The 20,090-nt window shown below is 42.3% G+C and overlaps 1 protein-coding gene across 3 annotated transcripts in view; it reads right to left on the bottom strand.

The window, feature by feature from the left end:
- Nucleotides 1–2,610: 2,610 nt before the first annotated feature.
- slc45a4 (solute carrier family 45 member 4) overlaps nt 2,611–20,090 on the bottom strand; it is a 60,554-nt gene continuing 43,074 nt past the window's right edge. For all 3 annotated transcript variants that reach the window (XM_033019930.1, XM_033019929.1, XM_033019927.1), the window contains exons 5-8: nt 17,596–18,686; nt 12,531–12,630; nt 8,102–8,313; nt 2,611–6,344 (exon numbers count right to left, since the gene is read on the bottom strand). In XM_033019930.1, coding sequence (XP_032875821.1) covers nt 5,985–6,344; nt 8,102–8,313; nt 12,531–12,630; nt 17,596–18,686 — 1,763 coding nt within the window. In that variant the 3' untranslated portion in view covers nt 2,611–5,984. The remainder of the gene's footprint in view (nt 6,345–8,101; nt 8,314–12,530; nt 12,631–17,595; nt 18,687–20,090) is intronic.

The raw sequence follows: 20,090 nt of genomic DNA on the forward strand, positions 1-20,090 counted from the left end.
GTATTATGTGCAGTTTGTTTCCTAATTAGAAGGACATTCTTGCTATTGAGCGAATGCAGCATAGATTCACCAGGTTAATTCCTGGGAGGCAGGACTGGCATATGATGAAAGAATGGTTCGACTGGGCTTATATTCACTGGAATTTAGGAGAACATTAATTCCTCAACAGATATGGGGAAAAAGTGAGAACGGGGTACTGATTATGGATGATCAGCCATGATCATATTGAATGGCGGTGCTGACTCGAAGGGTCGAATAGCCTACTCCTGCACCCATTTTCTATGTTACTATTTTCTTTGATTAGACAGGTTAGATGCAGGAAAAATATTACCGATGTTGGGGGAGTCCAGAACCAGGGATCACAGTTTTAGAATAAGGGGTAGGCCATTTCGGACTGAGATGAGGAAAAACTTTTTACAATACAATACCGTTTATTTGTCATTTGAACCTCACATGAAGTTCAACCGAAATTTGGTTTCTGCAGTCATACAAGAAAAGAACCAAGACACACACCAACACAATTTACATAAACATCCATCACAGTGAATCTCCTCCTCACTGTGATGGAAGGCAAAGTCTTGTCTCTCCCCTGCTCTCCATTCCTCTCCCGAAGTCAAAGTCAAAGCCCCCGGCGGGCGCTAGCAAGTCCACGGCCATTTAAAGCCACGCCGGGCGATGTAAGGCCCTGCTCTGGGTTCCGATGTCGGAGCCCCCGGCGGGCACTAGCAAGTCCGCGGCCATTTAAAGCCGCGCCGGGCGATGTAAAGCCCCGCTCCAGGTCACTCTCAACCCGCAATTAGGGCGGGAGAAGTCGCCGTTGCCCCGCAAAGCAGTCTCCCACCAGGGACCCGCGAGCTTCCGGTGTCACCATCCACCGGAGTCGGGTCGCAGCAGCGCGCCACCGCAGCTCTCCACGCTCCGAACTCACCACGCTCTGAAGCTGGCCAGCTCCATGATGGTCAGTCCGCAGCTCCGCAGGCACCATGACTTGAGCTGTCGTTCCGGTTGGAGGCCGCTCCACGGTGCTAGGCCCCAACAGCAACGGAGACCCGACAGGGAGAAGGTCGGGTCCCCGTACAGGGAAGAGATCTAAAAGTTTCCCCCACCCATCCGCCGCCCCCCCACACATACACAGTCAAAAACCCACCACAAACTATACACTCAACAGGACAATAAAATAAAAAATGACAGACGGACTGCAGAGGCCGTTGCGACGTCGGTCGCGCCGCCAACCCAGAGTTGTAAATCTGGAATTCTCTGCTTCAGAAGGCAGTGGTCAATAAGCGAGTTCGGTATCTCGATAAATGCAAGGGATAAATCATGGGATTTATTAAAGGTTATTCGGGATAAAAAAGCGAAGGCAGCGCTGTATAAATTGTAAGTACATTTTCGGTCTGAGTTTTCGTCTTCTTAGCATCTTATATTGGTTATGGCTGACCCAAACTACGACGATATGACACTGGATGATCTTCTGCGATGGAAAGTCGAAGCTTTGAGGCAGACAGGGGGATGAAAAAGACAGGACAAAAGAATGACGCTGCTGTTGCTTACGCTGCATCGTACATGAAGAAGCCCGTGCTGCCGACTGCCGGTGAAGAAAAACATTGTCACGCTGACCAATACAAGGAACTCTTGAAATGTGGAGAAAAGATTATTCCCGATCCCATGAGCGAACAGAAAGATGGGAGGCTTGGAGAATCGAAAGGACTAAACCGCTGACCTCCCACATCCATCGTTGAGCTGTCAAATCATCTTGTCAGTTATGATGAGGCTAACCTGCCAGCTACTGAAGTCTGGCCTGCTTAGCGACTACAATGAAGGCAAGGCCTATAGCTATGTTGATGCTAGATGGCTGAAAGTCTTCTTTCATCCCGTATGTGATGATTCGGCAATGTGTTTTTTGAAAGCAGACCTACTGAAAGAATACGGCAAACCCCCCCATAAGCCATGGGTTTGCATCGAAAAGTCATCTGGGATGATTCACTCTGCTTACTGCATTCTCTTCCCCCCCACCCCTCCAAAACAAAAACAATAAAAAATGGTTGTTATTCATCGTCACGATCTCGCTCATCGAAGCATAAAGCAATAAAACTACCAAAATCATAGTAGTTCTGTACAAATGAACCATTAATACACCTTGTTAATAGTTTTGAAAGCAGTATTTTCTTACCTCGAAGAAGCAAAACTGGAAAATACGTATAAACGAGGTGAATACACACACAGTAGCTCAGCTGGCGAGACTGTTTATCCTGAATGACCCATGACCTGGGCATGCACAGTTGTAATACCGAACTCGCTTATTCACTGAAGGGTTTCGGCCTGAAACGTTGCCTATTTCCTTCGATCCATAGATGCTGCTGCACCCGTTGAGTTTCTCCAGCTTTTTTGTGTACCTTCGCTTATTCACTGGATGTTTTCAAGAGAGTTAGATATAGCTCTTAGTGCTAATTGAATCAAGGGATATGGGGAGAAAGCAGGAACGGGGTACTGAATTTGGATGATTAGCCATGACCATATATTCTATGTTTCTATGGAGCATTGAATTTTAAAGAAATCTGCAACTGCCACCTGTCAAAGGTAGTTACTAGCAGAAGAAAATGAACACAAACATGTATTTCACTTCAATTTATTTTTCATGAAATATATTGAAACACACTATATGGAAGAATAGAATATTTTCTAATTTTCTTTTAAAATCAACCTTACAGTTAAAATGGAAAGTGCTCAACATAGTCAAAGTCACTGTTTCATGCAATGACTCATTCACATTTTTTATCCAACACAAAAGCTTGAAAATATAAAGTCTATGCCATTATGTCATTTGTATCATTCTTAAACATTCTTTGTTTTTATCCCTTTTTAAAACTACAGCATGTGTTTAACACATTTAATATTTCCACTCAGCAAGAGCTACTAGTGCCCCAACTTAATAAGTTGATTACAAAAGCAGTTGTCTTTTAGCCAGTTCACTATGGAACCATATTTATAATGAGATGTTTTATAGTGTGAATGGTACAATTCGGAGCTATCCAATGTTCTTCTGCCTCCATTTCATTCAAGTGCAGTTCAACAGTTACATGGTGACATGCCTCCTAAAACCAGGGATTTCAAACAATTTGGCCAGTCCTTTAAAAACATACAGAAATAAACATGTGCATGCTGCGCAAAGTTGGGAGCAACCACTTGTTTTGGCATATGTTAACTTGATTTTGTTGATGGGACAATTCAGTCATTGCTGCACTTTAAGAACAAAGACTGGCAACACCAGGCACGCTAAAAATATTTTTTCTTGCAAGTCTTGATGTGCAGACAGAAAGCATTACAAATCTCATTTTGGACCTGTTCACACAAAATAAGTTATATATTGATCTTTTTATTAGCTGGACACTTACAGATGGTGTGACCAGGACTTGGCTACAATTTTTATGTAAATTTAAACATGCATTTGAACAGATTCCCCCCCCCCCCCCCCCCCCCTCCGCACTTGACATAGAATTGATGTTATCACAAATTGCATATACTTAAAATATAGCATTTACCCATTATCTTCACCTCAAGTCCTTCATAAGCACATTTAAACAGGAAGTTGTTTCACTTTTGTTGGGCATTTGTTAGCAATAAAACTGGCAAGCTCAGAAAATTCTAAGGCCCAATACATTATCTTTTTTCTGCATACAAATGTCACTTTAAAAATAAAGACAATTACTAAAATGGATGAAATAAAAGTAAACACTGCACCAAATATATTGACATTTTGCCAGAACATGTCTGTTAAGCTCAGTAGTATTTTAATACAAAACAAAAAATCAATACTTGCTAAATAAATATGATAAATGTGTATAAAGTCTCTGATGTAGAACAGTGTGCAATTTTTCCGCTGGATTGCCTTAGCATTCAAAGAACAAAGCATAATACATTCAAAGAGTTTTGCTTTAGTAGTCAACATCTAGATGGTATAGTTCTTGTACATTAAATAAAGGATTCTGCTGCTATTTATTAGTCTATTTCCTTTGGCAAGATGGTCCTTTTATCCCATGCACGCGCATCCTTACAACTGAGTCCTCCTATCAAAGTAATAAAGGATTCTTGTAATTTGCTAGATTTTGCACACAATATCATTATTACATTTTCTGCATGTGTTGTGATGTCTATTTCATAAGGGTTATTGCAACGTGCAAATCATCTGCACACAAACAAAAAACGGAGTCGTGTGTCTCAGTTTTTAAACTGCATCCTTATCACAATGAAAATCATTCAGAAATACACCTCTCCATTTTAAGCCAAGCTGAGGCTAATTTTCTAGAAGTATCAAGGTGAAGTTGAGTACTTTGCTTTCACTTCAGAATGGAGATTTTCTGGGCAACAGAAATGACACTTGTATGCCATATTTCTGTTGTCTTTTCCCCAAGACACAATCTTCAACTACTCCTTCACTGCTGTAACAATCAGGCCATGTTTAGGTTATGGTTTCTTTGGCCCCAGTTCAATTTTTGAAAAAGCTGGCATATTGTATTTCTCAACTTTAAAATACAATTTTAAATGGACTGCTCTAATTACCCCCCCCCCCCCCCCCGTTTTTCGTTATTCAGGTGAGCAATTTTCTCCATAATACATTTCCTAGATTGTTACTTCTAGTACAATATTGCTGGAGTAACCAAGTGTTTCAAAGTCTGATGTCTTAGACTCAACCAATCTCAAACCCACAGAGGGAGAGTTGAAGCAGTAACAACAGGCTGTGACAATGAAGGAAACTCTAGAAGGCTACTCTACCTTGTAGAAGTGGACCATTGACCATAAAGCAGCTGTGAAAATATTTAGGGGGGAAAAAAAAAGCAAAAATGTAATTTGAGCACATTCTTCCCCAGCTATCAACTTAAACCATAGCATGAAGGAACACTCATAAGCATCTAGATCATACAATCATTATAAGTGACTTGCACTCGGGTCAAGTTTTAAAATTTGGTCTTGGGGACCAAATCAACTCGATTTATCTGCAGCATTGATATCAGATGTTTGTTCTTGCATTTGAAATATGGAGTGAAGAAAAGGAATGTAGGGTTGTTGCAAAAATGTAAATGCACATCTGTTTTCAAAAATAGAATGAGGAATCTGATCATCTGCCATCTAACACAATGGTATCAAAAGGCAATGTTCACATCTTTAGAGGCCTATATTTTAATTGCTTACAAAAATAGCTCAAGACTGATCAGTTCATTTAGCTAGGGATTAGTGTATTAAATTTAATCGTGTCCAAGCTCATCAACCAAGTATGTATAGGATTTCCCCATAAGAGTTCTCAGGGGAAAAAAAATGGGAGCCATGATATGCTGTCCAAGGTGAAACATTTGGCAGCTTATTTCTTTTTTATTTGATGAAGTATGTACATATGGTATCTTCAACCGAGTGAGTCACGAGGAAAGATGATTGCATAATGCAGTCTGAAAGATTGAAGTTGCCCAGACAAATAATCACGTTGTTCAGATTATTACTGATTTATCATTTCCATAACTAGGAGAAGTCAGAGGATCCATCTAGTTCCATTGCCATTATAAAGCTATTTATAATGGTTGCAGTCAAAACTTCAAACTGGGAGAAGCAGCAACGGTGCAATTCAAGGCTTATGGAATGCAGTATCTTATTTACTGCAAAACAGACATTTCACTCGCTACAAAACAGCATGTTTGGGTAGCAGTTTAATATATTTTAAATGTATCAAAAATCCATCTATTTACTCAACGCCTTACTGTACCTAAAGGTACACAAAAGCAAATTGTTAAATTTATCCTGACATGTAAATTTTCACAAAAAATTACTCATGAAACTATTTTGCTCATCATATACACTCCCAGAGCAGTTGTTTACCAGAATCTATTATGGTTGTTTTTGCATTTTCTTTTCCACAAAGTGGGTTAAGACGGCAAACGTAATGAAGGACAGGAAATCTATTGCATGTTTTTTGATCATGCTCTTTCTGGAATGTTTTATTAAACAGACGATTCAATCTCCACTTCAGAGACAGCGCCTTTACGAGTCAACTTCAAAACAATCGGCTTCTCTGTATTTTTCCTATTGTTTACTGAAGAGGCCATTAACTTGTCTTTATTCCCTTCCTCCACGGGGTCTTCTTGATTTCCAGGATATATCACAAGAAATGAAGCAGATAAAAAGCCAAGGAAAGAACCAATCGATGCCACAATCGGGATGACTCGAACTGAACCAACTGCTTCCACCACACTACCCAGTGCTGATGCTACCAGTATTTGGGAAATATAAACTTGACAGGAAAGAATCGCACAGTCTATTCCAAAGCCCCTCTTGGAGTTTCCAGGACTGTGATTCCTATACTGTAAAAACAAAACAAGATATTTGACTAATCTTAATTAGCACAGAAGCAAACCTCACATTAGAGTCATTCAGGTTACAGAAATTCACCCTTACAGAATTCACAAATCACTACCCAGATATACCACTACCGGTGCGACCGATGTACGCAGCGGCCTCTGCAGTCCGTCCGTCTTTTTTTTATTTTTGTCCCGTTGAATGTATAGTTTGTTGTGGTTTTTATATTGTTTTTAGCTGTGTATATGTGGAGGGCGGGGGGGAAACTTCTCTGTACGGGGGATCCGACCTTTTTCCTGTCGGGTCTCCGTTGTCGTGGCCTCTAACCGGAACGACCTGGGGGCTTCGGGGCGTGGAGAGCTGTGGCGGCTTGCGGCTGCGACCCGACTCCGGAGCTCGGAGGCTCCAGCCGCAGGTCCGGTGGACGGTAACATCGGGAGGTCGCGGGTCCCTGGTGGGAGACCGCTTTTCGGAGCTCCCGCAACGGCAGCTTCTCCCGCCCGAGTTGCGGGATTGAAAACTACCCGGAGCGGGGCCTTACATCGCCCGGCGCGGGACTTGACAATGCCCAACGCCCACCGGAGCGGTCTTAACGGCCGCGGGACTTGCCATCGCCCGCCAGGGGCTTTAACATCGAGAGAAGAATGAAACACAGTGGAGAGCCAAGACTTTGCCTTCCATCACAGTGAGGAGGTGATTCACTGTGATGGATGTTTGTGTAAATTGTGTTGGTTGTGTGTCTTGGTTCTTTCTTGTTGTATGACTGCAGAAACCAAATTTTGTTTGAACTTCATACTTGAGGCTCAAATGACAATAAATTGTATTGTTGTATAATTGTATATACGAGATGAATAAAATTCATTATGTATTTGAGTGGTGGAAAACATACTGTTGTATATCCCTCTAAACCATTCCTGATCATGATGTACATGTCCTAAGTGTCTTTTAAATATTGTAATCTTTCCATATAATACCCACCAAAAGGTCCTTCAGGTTCCTTTTAATTTTTCCCCTCAAAACTTATGCCTCTAGCTTCAGACTCTCATACTTGGGGGAAAAGACTGACTATTCACCTCATCTATGCCCCATGATTTTTTATATAGCCCTACAAGGTAATCTCTGAACCTCCAGGGAAAAAAAAAAGTACCCAACCTTTCCTTATGTCAAATCCTTTTTTTTGCACTTTTTGGCATGAGGCCTGTAATAAGTGGTTTCAGCAATCTACTGTTATTTGTTATTTATATTAATGATTTGGATATGAATATTGGCGCATCGTTAGTAGGCTTGGGGATGATACTAAAATAGGTGGTGTGCTCACCAATTATAAAACACAAAACAATCAGGCAAACTGAAGTGTTCAATGGCTTCCAAAGGTGACATTTATGCCAATCCAACAAAAATATAGCCAAACCATTTCCCTTTCTCTGATAGTTGACAGAGCCAAATGGTAACTTAAGTCCTTGAATACTAGACATATACAAATAACAGAATGAATGGTTTACATTTCATGGCTCATTTAAATCATAGGTTTAACTATTCTAATCCCAATCTATATCTGTAGACTTCAATCGAGTGGTGTGTTCCATCACTGCACAATGATCTGGAATACATAGCTGACACTACTTATATAACGGACCATCTTTCCCCAAAGTAATTAAAATTATACAATTGTTTAGAGCTCACCTTTTGTCCATCTTTATTGGAGCAAGCTTGGGCAAGGACTAAAATTTTAAAATAAATGGTAATAAAAAAAGCTACTTACTGTTTTGCTTTCATGGTATTGGCCAAGTAGAGCATACGGGCAGTAGGAGATACTCATAGACATTATTCCCAATGTACTGATCATTATCATCGAGACGTAAACATTTGGAAAGATAGCCATCACAGCAGTACCAATCGAAAACCCAAGTGTTCCTAAAATGTAGATAACTTTAATGCTCAAATCGTAGTTATCCAGGCACTTCTGTAAAATGGCTGTCAAGAAAAACAAATCAAGAATTATTACTTTAGTTCTTATAACGCGACATTATAACAGTAAAATACATTCACAATATACTTAAGAGTCATAGAGTGATCCAGTGTGGAAACAGGCCCTTCAATCCAACTTGCCCTCACAAGCCAACATGTCCCAACTACAATTATCCCACCTGCCTACATTTGGTTCATATCCCTCCAAACTTGTCCTATCTATATACCGGTCTAACTGTTTCTTAAATGTAGGGATAGTCCCTGCCTCAACTATCTCCTCTGGCAGCTTTCCATACACTCACCACCCTTTGTGTGAAAAAGTTACCCCTCAGATTCCTATTAAATAATTTTCTCTTCACTTTAAACATATGTCCTTTGGCCCTCGATTCACATACTCTGGGCATCTACTTGATCTATTCCTCTCGTGATCTTATACACCTCTAAGATCACCCCTTATCCTCCTGCACTCCAAGGATTAGAGTCCCAGCCTACTTAACCTTTCCCTGTAGCTCACATCCTCTACTCCTGGCAACATTCTCGTAAATCTTCTCTGTACCCTTCCCAGCTTGACAACATCTTTCCTATAACACGGTGCCCAGAATTGAACTACATATTCTAAATGCAGCCTCACCAACACCTTATACAACTGCAACATGACCTCCCACTTTCTATACTCAATTGGTCGACAGAAAATGCTGGAGAAACCCAGCGGGTGAGGCAGCATCTCTGGAGAACAGGAATGGGTGACTTTTCGGGTCGAGACCCTTCTGCAGACTGATGTCAGGGGAGGGGGCGGGACAGAGATAGAATGTAGGCGGATACAGTAAGACTACTGGGAAAACAGGGAAGGGGAAGGAGAGAGAAAGCAAGGGCTATCTGAAGTTAGAGATGTCATTGTTCATACCGCTGGGGTGTAAACTACCCAAGCAAAATATGAGGTGCTGTTCCTCCAATTCGCGCTGGGCCTCTCCCTGACAATGGAGGCGGCCCAGGATAGAAATGTCAGATTGGGAATGGGAGGGGGAGTTGAAGTGCTGAGTCACCGGGAAATCGGGTAGGCTAAGACAGACTGAGTGGAGGTGTTCAGTGAAACAATCGCCGAGCCTGCGCTTGGTCTCGCCGATGTAGAGAAGTTGACACCTGGAACAGCGGATGCAGTAGACGAGGTTGGAGGAGGTGCAATTGAACCTCTGCCTCACCTGGAAAGAGTCTGGGTCCTTAGAGGGAGTCGAGGGGGGAAGGTAACGGGACAGGTGTTGCATCTCCTGTGGCTGCAGGGGAAAGTACCTGGGGAGGGGGTGGTTTGGGTGGGAAGGGACGAGTTGACCAGGGAGTTTCGGAGGGAACATTCTCTGCGGAAAGCAGAAAGGGGTGGAGATGTGGCTAGCAGTGGGATCCCGTTGGAGGTAGCGAAAATGTTGGCGGATTATATGCTGTATGTGACGGTTGATGGGGTGGAAGGTGAGGACAAGGGGGACTCTGTCCTTGTTACGAATGGGGTGAAGGGAAGTAAGAGTGGAGCTGCGAGGTATCGAGGAGACCCTAGTGAGAGCCTCATCTATAATGAAAGAGGGGAACTCCCGTTTCCTAAAGAATGAGGACATTTCCGATGCCCTGGTATGGTACATCTCATCCTGGGCGCAGATGGAGGAATTGGGAGTAGGGGATAGAGTCTTTACAGGAAGTAGGGTGGGAAGAAGTGTAGTCAAGATAGCTATGGGAGTCAGTAGGTTTGTAGTAGATGTCGATCAATAGTCTTTCCTGTGATGGTGAGATCTAGAAACGGTAGGGAGCTGTTGGAGATGGTCCAAATGAATTTGAGTGCAGTATGGAAATTAGTGGTGATGTTAATGAAGTCGGTGAGTTCTGCATGGGTGCAGCATCAATGAAGTTGTCAATGTAGCGGAGGTAGAGTTCAGGGATATGGCCAGTGTACGCCTGGAACAGGGATTGTTCGACATACCCTACAAAGAGGCAGGCATAGCTTAGGCCCATGCGAGTGCCCATTGCTACGCCTTGAATTTGGAGGAAGTGGGAGGAGTTGATGGAGAAGGAGAAGAAACCAACTTGCTAATCTTGCCGTGTATGTCCTCATCCAAATCATTGATTCATTGAAACCATTGACCACCATCACTTGGTTAAAGAATTGACAACATCTGAAAATAATTAAATCATATTCTCTTAAGTTTTAGACCATCATTCCTAGAATACTCGTCTCTTTTATGAACTACGAGGGACAAACTGGCGAAAAGGCAAATTATACAGTGTGAACTTTCTGCTTAGCATGCTTCAGTTTGATGCACATATTTTCCTACCAAATCCACATCATTGCAGGGGCACAATTCAAACCGTAGAGACATTTACATTCTACTAATAGATTTTGAATTTTATCCTCTTGATATTTATGTAATTATGGATGAACATGGAAGAATTATTACTGAACATGACCTTATTACTGGCAGGAGCATTTTAGCAGTAATTGCTATTGCTATTTTAGAAAAAATGCTTATAAAATTTAAGGAAGTAAGTTAACCAAAATACATTTTACAGCAAACACCAAATGATATATTACCCAATATATGGTACACGTGACAATAAACTAAATCAATTCAAACTCTTTGGACTTCAGACTGGATGTTTTTATGGATCATGAGAAGTCACTCCTATTAATTCTCCAGAACTGTTTAATTTGTACATTAACTTTAGTTTGTGTTCAATTTTTCTGTGATTGAGATGAGTTTAATGGGTGCACAGGAACAAGACCCCGGAAAGTTTAACAAGAAAAAGGGAAACAGAACGCAGTGTGGATCCCAAACAACTGGAGAGAAATTGATATGATTTTTATTGTATTCTCTGCAGCGCACTTCATTTAAATGGAAAAGGCCCACAATTCCACACAGGATCACAATCTAAATTGGGTCCTCCCCAGGTTAAGTATGGTCAGTACATACAAGCAAGTGTTTGTGAGGCAGAGGGATGGCTTTGCTGAATGCTGCAGGGCTGCAGACATCTTCTGCCTTGGAGGAACTCAGCTTGCAGCAATCTCTAGAGAAACCTATAAGCGGGAACAGAGTTTCCTCACTCTACATCCAGGCAGAATGAAAATTGAGAATGAACAGACCAGAAAAAGTCAGACAAATATGAATAAGAGGTGCATGCTAACACATGTTTTAGTAATAGACTTCTTCTCGTGCCAAATTGGTCCCTGCTGCGCTAAAAACAACAATACTTCCTTATTCTTTGCTACATTAAAACAGTCTTGTAACAAACACATTTTTCATGGCTCCCAAATGTAACATCAAATAATAATAATAATAATACATTTTATTTATGGGCGCCTTTCAAGAGTCTCAAGGACACCGTACAAAAATTTAGCAGGTAGAGGAAAAACATGTAAGGGGAATAAAATAAATAGTAGAGACATGACTAGTACACAAAGTAAAGACAGAATTCAATTCAAAACACAATACGAGGCAATTAATGCACAGATGAAATGGGAGGGGGACGTGGGGCTAAGGATAGGCAGAGGTGAAGAGATGGGTCTTGAGGCGGGACTGGAAGATGGTGAGGGACACGGAATTGCGGATCAGTTGGGGGAGGGAGTTCCAGAGCCTGGGAGCTGCCCTGGAGAAGGCTGTCCCCAAAACTGCGGAGGTTGGACTTGTGGATGGAGAGGAGACCGGCTGATGTGGATCTGAGGGACAGTGAGGGTTGGTAGGGGGAGAGGAGGTCAGTGAGATATGGGGGGGGCCAGATGGTGGAGGGCTTTGTAGGTGAGGATAAGGATTTTGTAGGTGATCCGGTGGGAGATGGGAAGCCAGTGAAGTTGTTTGAGGACTGGAGTGATGTGATGCCAGCATTTGGTGTGGGTGATGAGTCGGGCTGCTGCGTTCTGGACCAGTTGGAGTCGGTTGATGGGCAGAAGGACAGTTTCCTGTTCAACTCTGAAAATATTCGGCTTTGTGTCACTGGTAAAATGCATACAATTAATTGTTCTTTATAATATACACTTTATTGCTCTGGGGCCTTAAAACTACAGATCAAGTACTTTTCTTTCAAGCTGACAGTTGTTGCATCGCATGTGACATTAAATTGGTCTTAGAACCCAAACGTCCCCACATAATCGTACAACTGGTGTGCTGGATGGAGACTGAGGTTTTAACACAAAAGGTGTTCTGCGTTAAATTAATTCTAGTTCTGGTACAGTTATCTTCAATACTAACCTGAACAGATTGCAGCAGTGATAGCATAAATAACAAGTCCCCAGCATCCCATCTGTACACCGAGGTTATAGTTCCAAAGTTCAGTAGAATTAGAAGGTCCCTGGAGAAACAAATTATTTTAATAAATTTTGACTGGCCTACTACCATTAACTAATATTTCATTATACTCCTTTTAATATGGGGCTGGCAGGGAGGGGACGAAGTTGGAACAGATAAATGAGCTTTAGAGCTATATCTACAAATCAAATCAACTTATCAAATGCTGTACAGATAAAAGGAACTGCAGATGCTTTAATCTTGAGCAAAACACTGTGCTGGAGGAAGCGCTCGCAGCACCGGAGACCCGGGTTCGATCCCGACTACGGGGTGCTGTCTGTATGGAGTTTGTACATTCTCCCCGCGAGCATAGTGGGTTTTCTCAGAGGTCTTTGGTTTAAAAATTGTCCCTAGTGTGTGTAGGATAGTGTTCATGTGCGGAGAACGGTGGTCGGCGCGGACTCGTTGGGCCGAAGAGCCTGTTTCTGCGCTGTATCTCTAAACTAAACTAAACTCAGTGGGTCAGGCAGCATCTGTGGAGTTTCAGGTCAAAACTCTTCTTCAGAATCTATCTGAAGAAGGGTTTCAACCCAAAATGCCTTCTGTCCATTTCCTCCACTGATGACACTTGAACAGCTGAATTTCTCCACCATTTTCTGTTTTGTGTTACATTGTGGAAAGGAAAGCAAATCTTCAGAGGACTAAGTAAAATTGCTGCCACTGAAGATCTGAACTAAAAACTGAAAATGCTGGAGATGGAAAGTTCTGTTGCCTGGTGTTAGTATGCATCTCACTCTGCAGACACATCATGACCTGCTGAGTAGTTCCAATCTCTATTTTAGAAATTCTACTGTTCAATTTGTAATTTGAAGATGAGACCAAGATAATGTCTGAAATCTGGCTCACGAAAATTTGCTATTTAGTCAGAACATTTCTTCCAATGAAATTTGGCCATGCACACGGCAAAAAATTGTGGAGCTTCAACGTTTTGCACTTGAGTCGTTCTAAATTAATTGATGGTAGGCAGGCAATAAGGAATATTTAATATGAATAATAATAAATATGAATAAAAATTAACGAATTAACTATTTTTTTATAAAAACAAATAATTAGTGCTTTTTTGGGCACTAAACTAAGTTAGCATTTAAGAAGGAACTGCAGATGCTGGAAAATCGAAGGTACACAAAAAAGCTGGAGAAACTCAGCGGGTGCAGCTGCATCTATGGAGCGAAGGAAAAAGGCAATGTTTCGGGCCGAAACCCTTCTTCAAACTAAGTTAGCACCCTGGTTACCAAACATACTGCTGGTATAAGCTCTACAAACTAACATCCACTGCATTTCCCAAGGTTATAGGTGAAAACTTGGATGAGAACCACAATGGGAGATTTCCCATTGTGGTTCTCATCCAAGTTTTCACCTATAACCTTGGGAAATGCAGTGGATGTTGGTTCTTTGTCAAAAGATAAAGGAAGTCAACCGTCACAAATTTACAAGTCAGAAATGCTCAACAAGGCATCACTGCAGTTGATTCACTTTAATAATTACTGTGTGCAAGCTCTTTATTTTGGGTGATGGACGGGAGGAAATCAGCCAATGGTTCAGATTGGTAGGAGAGTAGTTTAAAATGAAAACCGTTGGATTATTCTTGGCAAAATAGTTTTGGGATATTTGAAAAGTAGAAGACTCATTTCAAAGGGAAATATGCAGGCGAGGATTTGAATAAGTGATGTTAAATAGTTTGTTTTTTGTATGAAAACAGTTCAAAGTTGCTTTGAGATAGAATGTGTACAAATTGTACCATCTAGATTCACAGCAAAACAAGTGTCCATTAATTGTTTTATAGTTGACTTAGCTCATGTTATAAGAAAATGGATATTATTAGAAGTAAAAGGTCAAATCACACATTTGCATTTCATCCTGTTTTCTGACTTTTTATGTTACAAAACTTACAATAACAGAAGGTGGAAGATTAATCACCAGTTACAAAAACAAACTTATTGTGGTCCAAGTAAGGGTGCATTAATTCTATTCATTTTGTACTAGAGTTTGTACTAGAACCGAACTTGGTGGCCTCAAGAATCTTAATTAGTATCTCAACGCAGAACTAAAATGTATCAATTTCCAAACAATAGTGCCCTCCATAATGTTTGGGGCAGACCCATCATATATTTATTTGCCTCTGTACTCCACAATTTGAGATTTGTAATAGAAAAAAATCACATGTGGTTAAAGTGCATATCATCAGATTTTATTAAAGGCCATTTTTATACATTTTGGTTTCACCAAGTAGAAATTCCAACTGTGTTTATACATAGCTCCCCCCCCCCTCCCTCCCCGAATACAAAAAGGATGCAAGGAAGAAAGCTGCAGGACAGTGACAGTGAGAGTACAGGAAACAGAAGCCAGTTGAATTCAAACAAATAGCTGGGAAAGCTAACAATTGATGAGGTACAAGGAAAGTTATTAGCTTTAGGTGGGTAAATTAACTAGATAGGCAAGTCATTGAAGGAAGTGAGGAGGAAATTGCAGAGTCCCGACCCATAATCTTCAAAACATTTGTCGGTTCAAAGGGGTGCATTTTGATCAGAATACCATAAGTACTACATGCTTTTTCAAAATCACAGTGATAAATTATGAACCACTCCGTTTGAGACATAATAATATGTGGCTTAAAGAAAACCAGCAGGGAATTGAGTGAAAGCAAAACATTCTTGATTAATTTGATTTTTTGTTAGAGATAGAACATAGAAATAAACCCTTTGGTCCACGTGTCCATGCCCACCATTGATTACCCACCGGTTCACACAAGTTGTATGTTATCTCATTTTCCCTTCCCCTCCTGACAAATTAAGGGATATTTCACAGAGGCCACATACAAATCTGCACACCCTTGGGATGTGGAAGGAATCCTGAACATCCAGGGAAAACCAGAGCACCTGGAGGAAACCCCACAGGGTCACATGAAGAACATGCAGACTCCACATAAACAACACCCAAGGTCAGGATCGAACTGCGTCTCTGACACCATGAGGCAGCAGCTCAACCGGCTGCACCACCGTGCCGCCCTTTTGATGAAGCAACAATGTCAGTAAAGCATGGTTGATGCGGTAAGCATGTACTTGCAAAAGTAATTTAATATGTAATACGCCAACTACATTTCCCTCTTTCCATTAAGACTGAAAGCCATTGAACTGTAGCAGCATGGAAAAAATATATAAAGAGCCAAATGTGATGTAGAACATAAAACAGTATAGCACAAGAACGAGTCCTTTGGGCCACAATGTCCGTGCTAATCATGATGCCAAGAGACCATGAAGAAATATATTTTTAAGCATAAAGACAGTGAATGGATAGGGTCTGGAATGCGCTGCCAAGGTTCAAATTATTGGCAGATTCAATTGTAAATTCAGAAAGGAAGCTAAAGGAACGAACCTGCAGATTTATGGGGAGAGGGACTGAGTGCATTGTTGTTCGAGCTGGTATGGATTCAATGACACAAAGGTCTTCCTTCTATTCTGGAATCATTGAGATTCTGGGATACGATGGTATAATGGACCAGAATTTTTGATGTCATGAGTGCGAGCATTCTCAGCTCTTAATCTTAGTCTTCGGTTGATAACACATCTTTACTTTTACCATTTTTAAACCCAAGTAGAATTTCATTTGATTTATTCTCTGGTTATATAAATAGATGGAAAATAGTGCAACTTGAATTTTGTAACATTTAAAACTAAAATCCCACCTAAATCAGGTGAATGGTCAATGCCGCCAAAATGTAACACGACTGTCCTGAAATTCAACTCTGCTTGGGAGCGCTATCTGTACTATAGTCAATGAAATGCAATTGGACAAAATATCAGAGACACAATACAAGACTGATTCCGCTATGTGGCGTATTTAGCATTGCTAACTAGTGGTGAACTTTTAGACAGATGACGCGTTTTATCAATGGCCACCTAAATAAAATTGTTCTCACGACATACACGAAGACTGCTAATGTAAGCAGTTAATACCAGATATTTTCAGAAGCCGATTTTTCATGGAAACAGGATTAATGGCTTAGATTTTGAAAAGCAGCGCATAAATAACGGATTGATAATGTTTTGTGTGAGAACTCTTATGCAGTTTGAAGAGTCCTGTCTGGAAGCTTCTTGGGCCTGTCCCACTTAGGCGACTTTTTAGGCGACTGCAGGAGACTTTGCAGTCGCCACATGGTTGCCAGGGAGTCGCCTTCATGGTCGTGAGGAGTTCCCACATTTTGGAAACTAGTCGCGGCCTCATTATAGTTGCCAAGAATTTTTCAACATGTTGAAAAATTAGCGGCGACTAGAATGAAGTCGCCATGGAGATTAGCGAGAATTCTCGAGCTGTCGGTGGGTCGCAAGGCGGTCCTAGTGAGTTGCCAGGAGGTCGAAGGTTCTCAGAGGTTCTCGTAGGTTGGAGCCGGTGTTGACCGGTGAATTTCATTGGCTAATTGGGGGGGGGGAAAAAAAGGTAAGCAGTAGTTTTCAGAACCCGGGAATGGACCAGTAATGTTAAATGTCTGCCGAACTTCACAGCCGTGTATCTCTGGCTTCTTAAATGTTGTCTCTACTCCTTCTCCCCCCTTCTTTTAAAGGACTTGCTGTACACTGTGCTTTAGCTGTCTTAATTACAGCGCCAACCTTCCTGTTCATCACGGTGTGTGCCCTAACCTTGGCTTTGCACCGTGGGAATTTTTTAGACAGCGCTCCCCCGCGTGCCTTGGCCCCGGCCTTTGCATGTGTGTGTGCGTGTTCCGCTCTGACAGTCGCAGTTCCAGTTCCCGGTTTTTCAGGCGACTGCTGGCAACTTGACAGTCGCAGGCAGTCCGTTGAAAAATCGCCTACGTGGGACAGGCCCATCTGTCTCTCCAATTCCCTCCATAAATGCTGCCTGACACACTGAGTTCCTCCATCATTCCATAGTTTTGCTCAAGATTCCATCATCTGAAGTCTCTTTCGTCAGTACATAATATTGCAAAAAGAAAATGGCTAGATTTAAAACTTACTTTTGGATCTCCTCCATAAATAACTTGCCCCATAAAGTCTGTGTAGAAAACAGCAGCTCCAATGACAGCAAACCATGTTACCAGATGGCAAATACATAGCCTCATAAGCTCCTTTGGCATTTTCAGCATAGACAACCACAGAAGCTTTACAGTCGTCTCAGACTCTCCTCCTTCACTTTCTGTATCACTGCTTGCATTGGTCACCCCACTCTGGTTCCGTAGTCTCTGACGTTGCCTTTGTTTCTTCTGCAGATCGTACAGGTCATTCATGCTGCGCGAGGATTTGATCAAGACAATGGCATTGGCACGACGAAAGCGGTAACGATGTGATCCCATCTTGCCGTAGTACGAGAAGGTGTGAGATGACTGCCGGTAGAACACATGCCTCCGTCTGCGCATGGAACTGCTGGTTACTGATGGTTTCATTCCAACCATACAAGTATGGTGGTTAATGTTATCATTTGTGCTGTCTTCAGATACCCCATTTGCCACTTTGGAAGTTTTAAGATCATCTTTTAAAACACCTTCAAATTCATGTTCCCTGAGTAAACTAGTGATGTGATTGAACTTGGATATAATCTCATGGTTGCAACTTTTGGGTATACTTGCTGAGGATTGACAGAGACTATCATAATGGTCCTGGAAAATAGAAGGTTCGATGTCTCGCAAAAAAAATAATTCTGATTCAATTTCTATTGTCGCATCAGACATGTGCAAAACAGAGTCACTTTGGCTCCGCCCAATATTTACATCCAGGAAGTCGAGGTTGACATCTTGCACAGAGCAAGTTTCATCAGGAAAAACTGCAGTGTTGCAATGCCGTTCTTTGTGGAGCAGGTCCAGCCGAGGGAGGGGTGAAAGACTTTCATTTACATTAGCATTCGAGTGTGCAACTGTTTCTTCATCAATGCGGTCTTGTTGGGGGTTATACTGCTCCTCCTCGATGCTGAAAAGATGTAAAGCAACAGAGACAGAAAAGATGATGGCCGCAAAGAAGAAGAGGACTTGTTGTTGTGACTTGAAGATCTGGCCCAGAGCAGTTTGCGTCCAATCTAAGCCACCCAGCATATAGCCAATAGCTCCACCAAGGCCTAGAGAGAAATTGAAAGCAAAAAAACAAATGTAAAAGCAAATTAGATACTTAATTTGTATCCATAACATGAAAAAAAATGTAGATCTTCAATAAATGCAACTTCAACAAAAATGATGGGCATGCGCAAAAAGAGTCAAGATGTTGCAAGTACTTCATCAGCAGGAAGAATTGTAGTAATGGACTTCAAATACAGAGAGAAAATAAATCTTCCGAAGATAATGGCTTTAAGAATATACTTCGATAAAAGCAGAAAACTGGTAATACTTTCATAAGGTACACAAAAATGCTGGAGAAACTCAGCGGGTGCAGCAGCATCTATGGAGCGAAGAAAATAGGCGACGTTTCGGGCCGAAACCCTTCTTCAGACTGATGGGGAGTGGGGAGGAGAAGGAAAAAGGGAGGAGGAGGAGCCCGAGGGCGGGGGGATGGGAGGAGACAGCTCGAGGGTTAAGGAAGGGGAGGAGACAGCAAGGGCTAGCAAAACTGGGAGAATTCAACGTTCATACCATCCGGACGTAAGCAACCCAGGCGGAATATGAGGTGCTGTTCCTCCAATTTCCGGTGTTGCTCACTCTGGCAATGGAGGAGACCTAGGACAGAGAGGTCGGATTGGGAATGGGAGGGGGAGTTGAAGTGCTGAGCCACCGGGAGTTCAGGTAGGTTATTGCAGACTGAGCGGAGGTGTTCGGCGAAACGATCGCCCAACCTCCGCTTAGTCTCCCCGATGTAAATCAGCTGACATCTAGAGCAGCGGATGCAGTAGATGAGGTTGGAGGAGATACAGGTGAACCTTTGTCGCACCTGGAACGACTGCTTGGGTCCTTGAATGGAGTCAAGGGGGGAGGTGAAGGGACAGGTGTTGCATTTCTTACGGTTGCAACGGAAAGTGCCCGGGGAGGGGGTGGTACGGGAGGGAAGGGAAGAATTGACAAGATAGTTGCGGAGGGAGCGGTCTTTGCGGAAGGCAGACATAGGGGGAGATGGGAAGATGTGGCGAGTGGTGCGGTCACGTTGGAGGTGGCGGAAATGGCGGAGGATTATTTGTTGTATTTGCCGGCTGGTGGGGTGAAAGGTGAGGACTAGGGGGACTCTGCCCTTGTTGCGAGTGCGGGGATGGGGAGAGTGAGCAGTGTTGCGGGGTATGGATGAGACCCTGGTGCGAGCCTCATCTATGGTGGCAGAGGGGAATCCCCGTTCCCTGAAGAACGAGGACATTCCCGATGCCCTGGTGTGGAACGTCTCATCCTGGGAGCAGATGCGGCGTAGGCGGAGGAATTGGGAGTAGGGGATGGAGTCTTTACAGGGGGCAGGGTGGGAAGACGTGTAGTCCAGATACACTTTCATAATGTTGGTATTTTGTATCCTGTTACAAATGGATCAATTACATTGTTTACAGGTGTGC

The sequence above is a fragment of the Amblyraja radiata genome, chromosome 4 (assembly GCF_010909765.2).
Source record: "Amblyraja radiata isolate CabotCenter1 chromosome 4, sAmbRad1.1.pri, whole genome shotgun sequence".
Lineage (NCBI taxonomy): Eukaryota > Metazoa > Chordata > Chondrichthyes > Rajiformes > Rajidae > Amblyraja > Amblyraja radiata.